The sequence below is a fragment of the Portunus trituberculatus genome, chromosome 34 (genome assembly GCF_017591435.1).
Source record: "Portunus trituberculatus isolate SZX2019 chromosome 34, ASM1759143v1, whole genome shotgun sequence".
NCBI lineage: Eukaryota > Metazoa > Arthropoda > Malacostraca > Decapoda > Portunidae > Portunus > Portunus trituberculatus.
Window position 1 is genome coordinate 5,132,272 of NC_059288.1, and position 18,084 is coordinate 5,150,355.

The 18,084-nt window shown below is 39.4% G+C and overlaps 1 protein-coding gene across 4 annotated transcripts; it reads right to left on the minus strand.

Annotated features, from left to right (window-relative positions):
• Positions 1 to 607: 607 nt before the first annotated feature.
• LOC123512651 (protein IMPACT-B-like) lies at positions 608 to 15,045 on the minus strand. 4 transcript variants are annotated; one of them, XM_045269118.1, is made up of 7 exons: positions 14,677 to 15,043; positions 12,734 to 12,850; positions 12,295 to 12,410; positions 11,196 to 11,301; positions 10,647 to 10,786; positions 9,113 to 9,272; positions 608 to 2,841 (listed from the first exon to the last, which is right to left on the minus strand). In XM_045269118.1, the coding sequence occupies exons 1-7, from the start codon at positions 14,701 to 14,703 to the stop codon at positions 2,671 to 2,673; spliced, it is 837 nt and encodes a 278-aa protein (XP_045125053.1). In that variant the 5' UTR covers positions 14,704 to 15,043; the 3' UTR covers positions 608 to 2,670. The 4 variants fall into 4 exon arrangements, with proteins under 4 accessions (XP_045125053.1, XP_045125055.1, XP_045125051.1 ...); XM_045269120.1 differs by lacking the exon at positions 608 to 2,841 and adding an exon at positions 3,768 to 6,417 and having other exon boundaries at positions 12,295 to 12,363; positions 14,677 to 15,045; XM_045269116.1 differs by lacking the exon at positions 608 to 2,841 and adding an exon at positions 3,768 to 6,417 and having other exon boundaries at positions 14,677 to 15,045.
• Positions 15,046 to 18,084: the final 3,039 nt, after the last annotated feature.

An 18,084-nucleotide genomic window follows, 5' to 3' on the forward strand; every position in this document is an offset into this window, starting at 1 on the left:
ATTTCTTCACTTGATGCAGTGAAGAGGAGAAAGAGAAGTAAAGAAAGAAACAAGTAATTTCACAGGAGCTTAGGAAATCAAGTCAATAAACACCTGCATTAGAAAGAGAAAGATAAGAAACCATTTTAATCTTAACTTTACCTTATGAAGCACAGCAGCAGACAAGAGACAGGGAGAGATCCTTGCAGCTGATGTTTGGTAGACACTCTTACTTCTCCTGGAATAAATTGTGGGTCTACTCAGTGATTTTCTAAGACTAGCAAGAGTTTGAGTTTTCATCAGCTTATCTGTCTAACCTACACACACACAAAAAAAGGGGGGGTGGGGAAAGAGGGAGCAAGATAATGAATAGCATTTTTACTTTGTTTTTTTATGCAAGAAGGAAAGTCTGGCCATAAGCAACAAAAACAATTAAACAAAAAGGTCCACTTAGATGCCAGTCCCCAAACAGGTCTGTGAGAGAAGGCCAAAAGAATGGGATAAATGCCTTGAAACCTCCCTCTTAAGAGTTCACGTCATAGGAAGATGGAAATACAGAAGCAGGTAGGGAGTCCCAGATTGGTTGGGGAGAAATATGATTAAGTTAGGAAAGATTAAACAAAGTTACTTTTATCATTAAAGTTTCATTTTATTCTTTCAAAATTTGTAATGATGAAAAAAGGAATGAACATAAATCAACTGAATCTCGTGTTTCATTCACCTCAAAATCCACACTGACAATAACAGGCATAAAAATAAACAATACCAACTCTTTCATCTAACATCTTCCATTCCACTCCCCTATAACCTGAACAGCACTAAGAGTAATTAAACTATTGTCTCTTGTTACTTAACCCTTCCATTTTATTCACCAAAAACCTGTATTGACTGAAGAAAGATAATAAACAATACAAAAACTTCTGTCTCTTACAACTTTCATTTCACTCACCCACATCTGAATTACAAGAGTACTGATAAACCCCAAACTCTTTCATCACTTAAATCTTTCAGTATATTCACCACAAAATACATACAACAAAATTAATGACAAACTAAATCTTTCACTCTTAAAACCACTTCATTCACCCAGAACAAAACTGCCAATACAAGCAGTACTGGTGAGCTATACAACATACATTAGGACTCTCAATAGAAACTCTGTACAATAATCCTAAATGTGTGGAAATGACTAAACACCACAATGCTCTGACAACCTGGCCAGGGATGCACTGACTCATAAGGCCTCACTGATACACTAAACTGGTCCCTGTACACTTAAGCCTGTATTCAGAAACACTTTGCTTTCACACCACTAAAATTTTCTAAGGCTGCAGAGATCACTATTCAAGACAGTTTCTCCTATTCATAAACTAGAAATCTTGGCAGTCCATCATCGAAACCATGAGAATACCCTTAAAAATATGACTATCTTCAACTAGAGCCTTTGGAAAGCAGTGATGATGAGAGAGCAAAGGATTTCAGAATATAGGCCTTAGAAATCTATCACAAACTGCAGACTAGGAATACCGGAAACACTTTTAACGAGACTAGTGTACAGACAGACAAGATATCAAGAGGACACAGCTTGACTAATCTCACAACTGCTGGGAAGTGAATAACTGGCTATTAGGAACACTTTGCTCTCCTACCACGACAGATGTTTCAAGGCCACAGAGATGGTTAGCTGGATTTTCAAGAGTATTTCTGCTACTGATAATGTAGAAATCTTGTTAACCTGTCACTAGAGCCATGAAAACACCTTAAAAAACCTGTGTAGCTTCATTTAGTCATGTGAATTTAGGGAAGTGTCATGAAAAAGTGTCTTGACTGAATGGGACGGAATGAGGAAGAGTCAAAGCCATCTTCTCTACATTTCTATTCCTGCATTGAAAGGAATATCTTGCCTCAACTACTCTTAATGCTTTCAGTACTGGGACACATTTTTACCTTGAGATTTGTGTATGCCTAGACCATTTTATTGACATTAGGAAAAGTCTATGGAGCTCAGAAGATCAATGGCTAGAGCCTTCACAATTTCAATCCCACATATAAGTTTCTGTAGCTGTATAAAATCACCAAATAGTAGGCAGAGTGAATATGGAAATGCGTCATGGTACTGAAGGAGTCAAGGGTGTTATCAGTCTGGTATACATGAAACAAACACCCTTATTGCCAGGTCTCTCCAAGCTTACCCACTAAATGGAAAATATCACATATCACTGCATTTTTATTACTACATTGAGAGAATTGACTTGTCTCAGCTCCTATCAAGGGTGTTCTCAGTCTGGTATAGAGAGAGCAAACACCTTTATTGTCTTCACTACTCACATGTCTCCCTTGCAACATTATTCAGTGGAAAATATCACATCATTCTACTCCAGCATAACTTTTGCAGTGTAAATTATACAAATGAAGCAGGACAAAGCCAAAAATACTGGGGGCCTTCTGTGCATGACTAACACTCCTGCAAACTTTCACTATTTCACTTCCTGATTTACGGCCAAACTTCCTTCATCCTCCTGCACCAGCCACTGAGAAAATACATAAATAATACACAATCATACATCCTTCATCACAACACAACCAGCTCAGTCACAAAGTACAAAAAAGTGTCATACATAGCACCCGAAAACCAGCGAATCACAAGCCATCACCATCACAAGTATGAAAGATGAACACTGGGAGGCCTTGTTATTTCCCTTTTTTCTTCTTCTTATTGTCGTCCTGCCGGGGAATGATGTAGCCACAGGAGTCAAGGATTTGCCGAGCAGCATTGTTGATGTGCTTGAAGCGGTCCGGGCCGAGGTGGATGCCCCCGTACCAGCGTGTCACAACCACCATTACGTTAACCACATCCAGAATCTGTGGTTGATTGAACATGATCTGAGTGACTGCCTCTTAGAAATACTGTGTGTGTGTGTGTGTGTGTGTGTGTGTGTGTGTGTGTGTGTGTGTGTGTGTGTGTGTGTGTGTGTGTGTGTGTGTGTGTGTGTGTGTATAATTCACCTCGGTTGCCTGCTGGTCACTCATCCAGTCTTCCCCATTACAGAGCAAGCTCAGAGCTCATAGACCGATCTTCGGGTAGGACTGAGACCACATCACACACAACACACACCGGGAAAACGAGGCCACAACCCTTCAAGTTACATCCCGTTCCTATTTACTGCTAGATGAACAGGGGCCACACATTAAGAGGCTTGCCCATTTGCCTCGCCACTTCCCAGGACTTGAACCCGGCTCTCTCGATTGTGAGTCGAGCGTGCTAACCACTACACTACGCGGTGTGTGTGTATGTGTGTGATCTGATAGGCTCTGAGTGACTATTTAAGAGTGAACCAGTGTGTATTCTAGTGTTGAAAGGAGGGACAGACAGGCAGTATGTGTGTGTTTATACAGACTTCAATTTTCAGGGAGCTGAGGCAAATTATCATGTATTCCTTGTGTATTTTCCTTGCACACACTTCCTGGTAATGCAATCTACTGTTCTGTTTGGCAAAGTGTCTCTGTGAATCCTTATATCCTGCCTTGGTGTCTTGTTAAGGCTGGGAAGCATGTCCACATCTTTACCTCATCCTGTCTTATTGTCTTAGTTAGCCTTGGAAAATTTCTCTCTCTACCTCCTTCTATCTTGCTGTCTTGTTAAGTTTGTGAAGTGTCTACATTCTTATCTGTTCCTGCTTTGTTCTCTTAGTTAGCCATGGAAAATTTTGTATCTCTACCTCCTATCTTGTTGTCCTGTTGTGTGGGATTGTGTCTATATCCTTATCTGTTCGTGTCTTCTTGTTTTAGCCTTGGAAAATTCATCGCTACATTATTCCATCTTGGTGTCCTATTGTGTGGGAGTGTGTCTGTATCCTTATCTTCATCCTGTCTTACTGTCTTAGTTAGCCTTGGAAAATTTATCTCTACATCCTTCTAGCTTGCTGTCCTGTTGTTTGGGAGTGCGTGTCTGTATCCTTCTCTTCCAGTCTTGCTGTCTTAGTTAGCATTTGGAAGTGAATCTCTACATCTTTATCTCCTGTTTAGTTGAGTTTGGCAAAGTCTGTATCTTTGTCCTCCTGTATTGCTGTCCTGCTGTTTGGGAAAGTGTGTGTTTACATCTTTGTCTCCTGTCTTATTCAATTTAGCCTTGGAAAGTGACTCTTTCTACATTCTTATCTCCTATTTTGTTGAGTTTGGCAAAGTCTATGTCCTTATTTCCTCCTATCTTGTTGCTCTGTCAAGTCTGGCAGTGTGTCTACATTCTTAATTCTTCCTGTATTGAGTTACCAAAGTGAATCTTTCTATATACTAATGCTGTTTAAATAAGCTCTGTTTGAGTGTGTTTGCTGCTATGAATGGTGTGTGAACTCTAGCTAACACCACAAGCTTATCAGGAGGAGCTTATCAACTCCTTCTTTTCCTGCTAAACCACAACTAAAGCAAAATATAACACCTGGTTCACATCTTATCATATTCACACCATTCCAAACACAAGACATTTAGGTATTCACAATCACACTAACTTAAGAGATATAGATATTTATACACTAAAAAAAAAAAAAAAAAAAAAATGATATTTCCTCTGATCTCTTAATTGACTCTTTTTTTTTCGGGGGACTGACATCATAGTGGGTCTTTCTGTACATAAATTTTGTGCCCTTGACTGGTGTTTTAAATCAATAAATAAACATAAAGGTTTTAGACAAAAGGAATCTAAAACCACAAATAAAGGATAAAGCAATACATACATATATATTACAGTAGCCATTACAGTGCATTCCAAGCCAGGAGTCACACCTCTCACCACACTGTACACTCACCCACACCCATCATGCATCACTACTGCTCTGCTCTGGCCATCCTTCGCTAACACTCACAGCTTAGTAAAAATTGTTCACAGGGACACAGAAAACGAAGGAGAGAACAGGTTAATCTTGCATGGACTATAGAACTATTTTACAAAACTAGTACAAGAGAGGTTACTGGTGATGATATGTAAGAGTTGCCGACACCAGAGGAAGAAGTACACAAGGGGCTAGAATCATAGGTGACAGTAGATGAAAATTTGTCTGGCAGTAAGACTAATTAAGTAATAGGTTGACTAGGTAAGGAAAGGACATGCAGAAGTGAAAAGCACTGCAGCATGTTCATTTTTCAAAGAATAAAATGTCAATAAAAGAATAAAGGATTAAAAAGCTCCAGTGAAATATAAAAGTAATATATCTTTCATAAACATCTCTTGTCATTTTATACGTAGATCTTTGTGTGCTTATGTATGAGGTAGAAATACAGTGTTTCGTTATGATATAGTGTCTCCCTGAATAGGAATATTAATGAGTGAAAAAAATAAAAGAGAGCATCCATGTTCCTTTCCCTTCTATCCACTCTTAACTCATTACCTCTCCTAGCTTATCCATCAGCATGCCACAGACTAACCAACCATTATCAGCACACACACACACACACACACACACACACACACACACACACACACACACACACACACACACACACACACACACACAGCTTCTCTCTACCATCGACCCAATTCTCTATTACACACACACATATACACTTCTCTCCTATCCACTCTTAACTCCTTCCTTTATCACCTCAGTTAAACCTCAGTGTGGCAAAGACTAGACAACCTTCCTCAATAATTAGACAAACACACATTCCCACACAGACACACAAACACACATACACTCCCACACATATACAAATTCCCACAGCACAGAATTACCAACACTCAATATCAGTAACAAAATCCAACACTCCATATCACATTATAACCTGCACTTTTTCGCAGAACACACTATCAGTCAGCCTTTATCTTCTTGCCTTTTTTGTTGCTTAGACCAGAATCCACTCTCGTAAACAACATAAATAAAAAAAGCATATGACAAAGTGCAATGGAACAATAAATCACATTTTTTAAAACTTCCATTTCCTGGCACCAACAAAGTGAAAGGAAATGCAAGACAAGATCCTGTTTTGTTGCCCTACACAAGAATTCCCTCTTAAACACATCAAATAAGTAAAAACAGCATATGCTAAAGTATAGACAACACAATAAATCACATCTTCTGAGACCTCCAACACTTCCTGACGCCAACAAAGTGAAGTGAAAATGAGACCAAATTCTCGTCTTACAAAACATCAAATAAATAAAAACTATATAAAGTATAAACTCCACAATAAATCACATCTTCCGAGACCTCCACACTTCCTGGAACCAACAAAGTGAAGGGGAACAAGACAAAAAGACCATTTTGCGTAGTGTTATTTCCCCTTTTTCTTCTTCTTGCCGGTGGTGTCATGCCGCGGGACAATGTAGCCGCAAGAGTCGAGAATTTGCCGTGTGGCGTTGTTGATATGCTTGAAGCGGTCCGGGCCGAGAAGGATGCCCCCGAACCAACGAGACACGACCACCATCACGTTAGACACATCGAGAATCTGTGTAAGTTGATTGGAGGGTAAGTGTGTGAGTGTGCCTGCAATAAGAGTGAAATGTGCATGTGTGTAATTCACCACGGTCGCCTTCTAGTCACCCAGCCAGTCTACCTCATTATGGAACGAGCTCAAGAGCTCATAAACCAATCTTCAGGTAGGACCGAGACCACAACACATTCCACACACCGGGAAAGCTGTGTGTGTGTGTGTGTTTACCTATTTGTATTTACCTATTTGTGTATTACAGGGCCCAAGCTAAGCTCTCTGTATCCTGTCTCCTTGTCCACTCCTGTCATATCTCTCTTTCATCTGATTGACACACACTGCGGCAACGACATCACTGCTCAGTTTATTCCACTTACCAATACTACGAAGTGGGAAACTGTACTTTCTCACGTCATTTAGACAGATGTCTTTTATTAGTTTTTTTCCATATCCTCAGAGATGATTACTTGTGGTCACCTTTATCAATTCTCTGTCCAATATGTCAATCTTGTTCACCAATTCATACATAGTTATCATGTCTCCCCTTGTTCTTCTCTCTTCTAATGTGGTGAGCCCCAGTTCCCTCAGTCTTTCCTCATAGTCTAACTCTTTGAATCCTGGTACCATCCTTGTTGCCAGCCTCTGTACCCTTTCCACCTTCACGTTTTTCTTCATGTGCGGTGACCAGACGCAAGCAGCATATTCTAACTGGGGTCTTTTTAAAGTGCATAGTATCTTCTTCATCATTGTGTGTGTGTGTGTGTGTGTGTGTGTGTGTGTGTGTGTGTGTGTGTGTGTGTGTGTGTATTGTAAATTGTATATTCAAGCATGAAGAGGAACAGCCATGTGTAGACCTGATTAGTTTTTGCAGCTTCCCTTACTTCCTTACATTCTTATATATGTACATTTATCAGCAAAGAAAACATGCATGAATTAAATGACCACCATGCAAGATTATCAAGACCACAACAGGTCAGCCACAATGAACACCAAACATGACTTTATCTTCAACCTCTTATCACATCCACAAAAGCAGAGACAGGAAGTAAGATAAGCCAAGCCAGAAATCCAATCATCTCCAACCTTATCTCTTATCACCAAAGCAAGGCCCAGATAAGGGAAGCCAAAGGGATAAGCCAAAGACCACATATTAAGGAAGCTATTTTTACACAGCAAATAGAAAAGCATATCTACTGAGGAAGAAAACAACACCTACACAGTGCCCCATTGCCAAGCCTTCAGGAAACCACACCTACACAGCGCCACATTGCCAAGCCTTCAGTAACACCAGGATTTGAGATTTTCAAGACTTAATGGATGGGAATGTGAACTAATAAACATGATGCAACTATTTACGAGGAATTAAATGGATGCAAAATAAAAACAAGATTAGGTAAATATATGAAAGTGATTATGTTGCAATGAAAAATCTGAGTAGTATCTTACAATAATCTGTCTTAGTTAAGTTATACATGAATTTCATAAACAAATAATGCATCTTATGTCACAGAAAGTAAGGTAATTGGTTCTATCTGATCAAAGAATGAATGAAAACACAGACTACAGATCACAGAATAAATGAAAGTGTTAATGTTTCAAAAGAAACCATCGCCAAGTCATACAAGCATTGTGTGCAGACATGCCAGGAAAAAAAACTATTTTGCTTCATAAGGTAAAAAATTCATCCCCATTGTGTTTTAGTGAGTGAAGGCAACACCATACATGCAAATAAAAACAGAACACAGTAAGTAAATGTATAAAAACCGATAAATACACGGTGAATCTATCTGTTTATATACACCTCATCTAAGCCAGCCACACACATAAGTCATTCCACTTTGGTGTCTCCCGAAAACACCACACAGACATACACACACAACATGAGGACAGTAAGTGACAAATAAATAATCAACTGGTAGACTCTGAAACTCCCTGCCTGCTTCTGTATTCCCTCCTTCCTATGAACAGAGCTCCTTCAAGAGGGAAGCTTCAAAACCTCTCATAATTCTGTATGATCCCTTTCACTATACTTATTAGGGCTGGCACCTTTAGTGGGCCTTTTTATCAACCTTTTTGTTACTTTAGCTACAGATTAAATAAAAAAAAAGACAAAATAAAAAAAAGAAACTTAAAAATTAAGGAAAAGGAATAGAGCATAGAATTAAAAGAGAGAGAGAGAGAGAGAGAGAGAGAGAGAGAGAGAGAGAGAGAGAGAGAGAGAGAGAGAGAGAGAGAGAGAGAGAGAGAGATGAATATGAAGTTCTTGTACACCAGCCACTAACCCAATCATCCAATCAGTCAAAAAAAAAAAAAAAAAGACAAAACAATAAATATATAAAATAAAAAAACAGAAGACCAATGAGTAACCAGGTCCTTTCAGCCATCCATCTAGTCAAGCTTCAGCAAGGCAAGCCATAGACACTAACAGGCCATATTCTGAAACAATTTGCTCTCTCACCATCACTACTTCCAAAGGCTCTAGTTGAAGATACTCATGTTTTCAGGGATATTTTTATGGTTCTGGTGATGGATTAGCAAGATTTCCAGTTTATTTTAAGGAGAAACTACCTTGAAAACCCAGCTAGACATCTCTTTGGTCTTGGAAAATTGTTGTGGTGAGAGTGCACGGCATTTCTGAATACAGGCATAAACACAAGTACCTCCTGTCAACACCTACTCAAATCCCCCTCAACCAGTCCCCCAGCACACCCACCTGTAGGAGATGCAACATGCGGCCACCAGCGTGGTCCTCCCCATCATCCTCACAGTCCTGGGTGACGTGTGAGGAGCCGTCAGCAAGGAAGCGATAGGCATACATGTTGTGGGTGGCATTGGCAATCTTCTTGTTCTCATACAGCTTCCTTAACACTTGCCTGGGGGAGCAGGAGAGGAGGTTAGGTTAGGTTAGGTTAGGTTAGGTTAGGTTAGGTTAACTTAGGTGAGGTGGGGTTAATTTAGGTTAAGGTTAAGTTTAGGTTAGGTTAAGGTTAAGGTTAGTGTAGTTTATGTTTAATTTACTTAACTTTAAGTCAGATTAGATTAAGTTAGGTTAAGTTTGATTAGTTTAGTTTAGTTTTAAGTGGGTTAGGAAACCTGGTTGACTCTGATTTGGTACGGTGTTCTCTAACGTGCTAACCATTCTCAGATGTTATTTTTCTTGTTTTAGTTAAGAAGAAAGCTTTACTTCATGGTGTACGTCAGGAAAGCTGGTTGTCTCTTTCTCTGTGATTTGGTAGAGTAAAATTACTAACCATTCTGAGATGTCTTCTTTCCTGTTTTAGTTACCTCAGAGCATTATACAGGCTAAAAATTATTGGATCTATTACTTTTATTCCATTTCTACTTCCTTGTTGATAATTAAGATTTTGTTACATCTAGTACTGATTCTCTTGACATCTCTTTAGTGGCCAGCACCTCAATGGGCCTATTTACCTTATTGCTGTTTTGTTACCCTTAGCCTGTGCCCATCTAACATAAAAAAAAAATACAACCCCCCTCCCCCACCCAAAAAAAAAAAAAAACCATGTCAGCAAAGTTAGAACAAGTTGAGGTATACAAGTTATGACATCAGCATGAATATAAGTTAGCAGGGTAGATTACAACAATGTGCTTAACCCCTTCAATACTGCGACACACTTTTATCGTCAAATTTGCATACGATTAGACCATTTTATTGACATCAGGAAGGGTCTATTGAAGTCAGAAGTTTAATGGCCACAATCTTCACTATTTTAATCCCCCACATCCCCAGTTTCTGTAGTGTATAAAATCACCAAATAGTAAGCAGAATGAATATGGAAATGCATCATGGTACTCAAGGGGGTTAAATTACTTAGCTACTTCAAGTTAGGGAAGCAGATTACACAAAAAGTCCCTAAACTAACTGGTAAGTGCAAGAGTCACAAGAGCTGGTCACTTACTTCAAGGTACCCAAGTGAGGCCTGCTTACTGACAGGTACTTAAGTTATGAACAAATCACACCAATACAGTGAACATTGTCCCACACTGTACCCTCTCCGCTCACACTGTACCCTCTCCACCCACACTGCACCCTCTCCACCCCACACTGTACCCTCTCCAATCACGCTGTACCCACTCCACTCACATCGTACCCTCTCTGCTCACACTGTACCCTCTCTAATCACATAGTACCCTCTCCAATCACATAGTACCCTCTCCAATCACACTGTACCCTTTCCACCCACACTGTACCCTCTCCACTCACACTGCACCCTGGCCAAGCTTACCCAACCTGTGCCTGGCAATGGACAGCTGCAAGGTGAGGCTGGAAAACACTCTTGCGGTCGGATATAATTTCACCAGAGAATATTTCGGGGCAGTTCATATCTTCAGTGGGTTCCTTTGGGGTGTCCTGAAGAGTGATGACCTGCAGCAAAGGTTAATGTTGAGGGAATGGAAGATAATGTGTTTGTTTATCTACTTTAATTTTTCTTTGTTTTCTTACCTATTTTTTTCTATTTTGTTTGTTGTTTTCTTTATTTTCTTGTTGTTGTTGTTGTTGTTACATGTGTAAAGTCTGTATTTGGTGGTCTAGTTGTCTTTTGACAACATGAATTTTAGGTGTTTGTTTAAGGTGTGGTAAACCAAGAAAGTTTTATTTTCCTCGTCTTTTGCGTTTTGTTTTTTTAATCACTTTTTAAATATATGATGCTTACTTCTCACCTTTACACACACGCGCACACACAACACCTCACAAACAACCTTCATACTTTCACATTATCAAGTCTTCCCTTAACATCAATCATACACACACACACAAACACACACACACTCACCTCTTTTGTCTGTGACTCCTGTTCTTCCTCCTCCTCCCCGAACTCCACCATGAACTGCCGTATTCTCTCCACCCACAGGTACACGATGCTCTCCCCGGTATTCTCTCTGGAGGGCATAACAGGATTATTACTATTATTTTTATGTACAAGGGGAAACCTGGCCAAGGGTAACAAAAATTATTAAACAAAGAGACCCACGTACATGCCAGCCTACAAGCAGGTCCAAAAAATTTAGACAAAAGAATGGGATAAATGTTTTGAAATCTCCTTCTTAAACTAGTTCAAGTTATAGGAAGATGGAAATACAGAAGCACGTAGGAAAAAATCTGGCCAAGAGTAACAAATCATTAACAAAGAGACCCACTTGTATGCCAGCCCCCAAGCAGGTCTGAGAGAATCAGCCAAAAGAATGGGATAAGTGACTTGAAACCTCCCTCTTAAACTAGTTCAGGTCATAGGAAGATGGAAATACAGAAGCAGGCAGGGAATTCTGGAGTTAGCTAACCTTCCTTCAATACTAAGGTACAGTCATGGCCAAAGTCTGTTCACATATCATACTCCTTTCCACTACTTTAACTATTTCATCTAAGTTTTCTGATGTGTTGCCAGTCACCTTGCCAGCCTGACAAATGAAAGGTTCCCAGAAGCACAGAGGATGTCAGACTCAAGGAGGAGGAAGCTAAACAAAGTGGAAGGGGAGGGTCACATTACAAAACTTCTGGCCACAACTGTATTATATAGCATTATAAATGTTAAAAAACAATATGGTTCAAATAGAAATATACAACATTCATGTGGGGAAATGTTCAATATAGCCAGATAACATAAGGGGAGTCACAATTTCATGAAGATCTTTTACTCATTCATTTTAGGTCTTTATAAACAGCATTTCTTTACACATATACAATGCTGGAGACATCATAAATAGTACTAAACTCTTTGTAAACAATATTCAATCATTTCTAACCATTACAAGAACCTTTGTGTACAGTAAATCTATTATAAACACCACTGGAACTTTAAAAACAGTACTAGACCCTTTGTAAACAGCTTTTGATCTCTCATAAGCAGCAAACAGGAAGGGTTGGTGTGTCCTTACAGGTAAATATCCTCCAGGTGACCACACAGTTCCTGCCGGCGGAGACCCTTCAGCCACGGAGCACTGAGGCTGTAAGTAGGAGGAGCCTCAGCAGGGTAGTCTGAGGGCATGGTCACCTGCATCATAAAGGGATGCGAGTTTATACCTGTACGATCCTTAGTGGAATGTAAATGTCTGAAATGTTTGTTTATCTAGCTTTGAGTTTTGATGTGGTGCCTCATATGTCGTGAAAGAGAATATAGCAAGCTGTTGAGGAAAGCTGAAAGTCAATATTTCCTGGTCTATGTTAAAAAGTGTCACCAATGAGGGCCAGATGACTCAAGATAGTTTGATGCACAAAGTTTCATAAGTGGAGATGAACAGATAATGAACACCTGTGTATGTAAAACAAATAAATACACCACCAGATGTACTACAAGTGACAGAAGAGGTGAGTTACCTGCAGGAGGGCAGACAGCCGTGCCTCATTCACCTCCACACTGTAGGTGCGGTGCTCGGCACTCTCTGTGTGGAAGTCTGTGCCGTAGATGGATGCCAGCGCTTCTATTTCATCATTCTGCAGGCCAGCCATGGCCAAGAGGACCTCATTAGCAATGGATTAATTACAATAACAAAGACAAACATGCATTATATATATATATATATATATATATATATATATATATATATATATATATATATATATATATATATATATATATATATATATATCCTGCAGCCCTATGTCCTATCTTATTATGCTAAATTAGAGCCTAGAAAAGAGTCAGACTCTTGCCACCAAAAAAAAATAAAAACAAAAAATTAAAAAAGTAAAAATAGGGAGCTATACAAGTTATTGCCACTGCTGTTGTTGTTATCATTGACATGTCTTGATTTAGATCTTCTTGCTCATACCCTAATGTAACTACAACCTAAAGTTAACAAAATCATACCTAACCTAACTATATTAAACCTACACTTCCCTAACCTAAACTAACTGACAATGTGCTGCTCTGATGGCAGGACAAATAATAAGTCAAAAATTGTTAGCAGCATCATAATAAAAGAATATGGAGTTGGAAATCATCAGAATGAAAGGCTCTATCTCAGGGTTTCTCAACCGGGGTTCCCCGGAACCCTAGGGTTCCACAAAAGGCCCCTCAGGGTTCTGCAAGAGCAAGTGAGATAAGCTAATGCCCTTTTGATTTTTTATTTAATTTCACAAACGTAATATAACTAAACACACACAATATGTTATTGGTTATTGTAATAATATAATATAGACATCATCATCTAACCTATTATGTTATTAAGAACATAATCATTGGGAATATATTTAGTGATGTCTGTACGACACCTTGACATGACTGATTCATGTATCAAGTGACTCCTTCAATACAAGATGCATGCACAGTTTACATCAGTCATCTCTGTGGTTCTTGGCATAGAGATACACTCCCTCACTTGCCCATAATATTCGGTAAATTTCTATCTAAAATTCAGGGATATTTTATGAACTGTAAAAATTTAAGCTCACTGTTTTATTGCATTTTTTTATTAGTTTATTTGAGATTATCTTTCTTGTCTCAAGGCTAGTTCTATTTTTCTTTAATTGCTTCAGTTTTATTTTTTGTTTATAAAGTTATTTCTTATTATTTATTATTGGTTATTTATGTTTATTTTTTATATTCAAGTCTATTTATTTACTTAATTTATTTATTTACTTTTTTTTTGTGAGGGAAAACTCCCTGATGAAGTATTGTAAACGAACAGTATGAATTTCATTTAGCATTACCGAAAAAATAAACAAAGATGTATTATTTTTCCTTAAGCCAGTTATTAAAAAATTTATACTATGATACTTGTCACGTGAAATACGATGAAAATAAAATGAGAAATATATGGTATACAATTTTTTTTTTTTTTTTTTTTGTGCAGGGGTTCCTTGAGACGTAATTTATTTTAAGGGTTCACATGGGTAAAAAAGTTGAGAAAACGCTGCTCTATCTGATGAGACAGGCGAGGATTGCTGTTGTCCCATGGTCGAGAAAGCAAAGCAATATCCTTGTAGCAGGACCAGTAGGTACAGGAAGTGAACAGGGCCAGTACAGAACCAGTACATGACTTGGTGTTTATTCTACAAAATTGGATAACATTTTCACACAGCAGCCCATGTAACACAGCCTGCACAGCACTCCCCACACCTCACCACCCGCCCCCTGCCACACCTGCCCATTCATCAACACTTCAGTCACCAACACGTACAATAACAGGAAAATACTTATAATAGGAAAACTTTCATCTCAGGCCTTCCCTTCTTCCCTTTTTGTTGTATTTCCCAATAGGTAGGTTGATGAACACCTGGCTTGCCCATGACAGGTGGCTGCTCCTGGCGTCACTCACCTGTCTTGCCAAGTTGTCGTCTGCCATGCTGCACGTTTGAATGCCTGGACGTCAATGTCTGTCAATGTGATCGCCAGCCGTCTGCCTTCCTTCTGCTCAGTGGCTGAGTCAGTGCTCACTTCCTCTTCTCGCGTTCTTGATCTTGATCTTGATGGTACAGGTGACGCAGAATTTCTTCTGGGTCAGGCCTTTGTATCGGCAGCTCCTGTAGGGAACATAAAGAATACCAGACAACAAAAAGGGCAATCACCATCTTTCACACCACTAGTTCCTGCATCTGGCACGCCACATTCTCTCCAGGAACTCTTTCACAGCCTCAATCATCCTTTCATTCGTCTCCCCACACAGTCCCAGCAGCAACACCATCCATTCCCTTCCTGTCATCTCCACTCTGTCATGCCCCAGCTCCCTCAGCACCACTTGCATCATCTCATACCTGTCTCTGGCATACTTCACACACTCCACCACCACATGTTCCACTGTCTCATCCTCTCCCAAGTCACACATCTGGCACACTTTGCTGCGGGACTCTGACCATCTATAATTCCTTGCATTCACATCCATGCACTGTGCCCTAGCTCGGAAGAGAAGATCACCACCCAGGCTTCCGTCATACCACTTTTCATACATTGGGGCCTCTTTCTCTCTATACCATACCAAGGTACTCTTTTGCTCCATCCTATTTCTCCAGTCATCCAGTCCCACACCTTTCACTACTCTGTCTATCTCACTCTTCCACTTCCTTACATCCCATTCTCTACCTTCTCCATTTCTAACAATCATACTCCAGTCTCTCTCTAAATGTCTTCCTTCTACCTGTTGAAAAACCCAACTACTTACTAACCCACTCTTTGCTACCAGCCTGACACACCTCTTCCCCCACTTGCTACTCCTGACATTCCACAGAAACACTTTTCTCACTATCCTTGCATCATTCATTCGTTCTAACCTAGCCTTATACTTTAGGGTCGCTTTCACATATCTCTCTCTAAAAGTGCTCCAACCCATATCACCCCTAAGGGCCTCTACTGCTGCATATCTAGGTGCATTAAGTGCCATTCTTGCAACTCTATTCTGCCCTATTTCTAACTTATCTGAAACATGACGTAATCTTTGAGTCTTGAGCCTGATCTTGACATTGAGTGATGGCGGAATGGCGGTGGTGGGTGCGGTGTAGCGTCACTTGAACGTCATGATTGATTGATTGATGACTTGATTGCTGTAGCAGTATATTATTATAGGCGACATGGAATTATCACAAGGAACAACATTATCACAGACACCACCTATTGCAACAACACACTGTGCAAACCCATAGCTGGACAAAGTTTTGTGTGGGAGGGAGCCCTGAGTCATTACTGTACGTCTCCTTTTCATCCTGTCTCTACCTATTAGTCATTATTCAAAATAGGGTTGGTCACTTACCAACATGAAAATCCCTCAAATGTCCAGAATTTCACCTTCCATCAGTAACTGTTAAAAAATCACATTTATTAAATTTCCTTGGGTTGAAATGATGAGAGAGAGAGAGAGAGAGAGAGAGAGAGAGAGAGAGAGAGAGAGAGAGAGAGAGAGAGAGAGAGAGAGAGAGTAATTAGTGAAAAGTGAAAGGGCGTGTATCCCAGAAAGACTATGTAAGAAATGGCATCTTGTATTATTGTGTGCAATTTTTACTATTTAGTTTATAATTTATAACTATTGTTACTATTTTGTATTGCATTGCATTTCTCATGTACTAATATTATGTCAAAGATAGTTCTCGGCAACTCACCGTGAACTTTTGGCTATTTACTATTTTTACCTTTGTAATATCAATTTGTAAAAAAAAAAAAGAGAGAGAGAGAGAGAGGGGTTCACCGAGTGGCAGCTGCTTTGGTTTGGTTTCGGCCAAGACTCTGAAGTATATGGGTCATGTATGAAGTCGGTGTTCGCAGCCTTCCGAACGCCGCCTCATGTTTTTCAGTATCATATCAGGACCATAATCAGGTGTTAATGAAGGTGTCCGGAATCTTGATAGTTCATATATGGCAACCCTAATTCAAAACATGTGGTAGATTGGCAATCTAATAATAATAATAATAATTATTATTATTATTATTATTATTATTATTATTATTATTATTATTATTATTATTATCATTATTATTATCATTATTATTATTATACTAACACTAATACGAATACTAATAATAGCTGCTGCTGCTACTAGTACTACTAGGTACTTTATTAGCTACTACTACTACTACTACTACTACTACTACTACTACTACTACTACTACTAGGTACTTTATTAGCTACTACTGCTGCTGCTACGAGAGAGAGAGAGAGAGAGAGAGAGAGAGAGAGAGAGAGAGAGAGAGTGTGTGTGTGTGTGTGTGTGTGTGTGTGTGTGTAGGCTACAGCTGAGTGGATCAAAATTTTGTCTATAATTTGGTATAAATAAAAATTAACTTATTTTCCTTTTTTGACTAGGTATCTAAAAAAAAGTGGCATAGCTTTCGTGTTCAAGGAATGTTTGTTTCTTTATCAGCTGATATTTTTATATCACTTATTTCATAAAAAAAAACTTCAACACCATGGAAAAAAAACTTGAGAGTAATCTAATTTGCATTTTATGATTTTCAACTTTATCCATTGCTATTCATTTCCATTGTCCTCCATTCAATATTCAAACAATATTGAGGTAACTGGAAAAAAAAATGTATATAGCCTACTCAAATTAAGATGTGCGGGCTGGCCAAAGCCGCGTACGAAGACGAAAAGTTATGGAGGAGGAGGTATAAGAGTGAGGAAATAGGAGGAGGAGGAGGAGAGGCAATGATATACACGAGTGAAGAGAGGAAGGAAGAGGAGGAGGAAGGGGGATATCGGATATGAAGGAAGACTGGAGGAGAAGGAGGAGGGGTCGAACAGGAAGGAGGATGGGAGGAGAGTGGTAGTGTGAGGTACGGAGGAAAGAGGATAAGGGAGGAGGAAGAGGAGGTGGTGGAGGACGGGAGGAATAAGTAGGTAGGATGAGGAGGAGAAGGGGGAGGGGAAGACATGCTATGGCCGTCTCGTCTCTTTAGAGTTGCCAAGGAGACTTTTCCTACAGAGGCGGTGAAATTCAAGGAAGTCACCGCTAGGATAGGAAAACACGTCAATATTTGCTACTGGTGACGCGGGAACACAAACACACAACAACACACAGACAATATAACCACCAAAACTGCATTACAACATATCATTATGCCACATAAACGTAAAACAAGAGTAAACTGTGACCACGGAAGTAATACTAGATTAGACAACTCATGAATTTCATAACAATCTTAAGTAAAGCCAAAGAAATGAAGGTTTATCTGTAAATTTGTGCACTTTTAGCCGTTTTGAAGGCATGGAAGACAGTGGTGGGCTGAGAAATAAGTT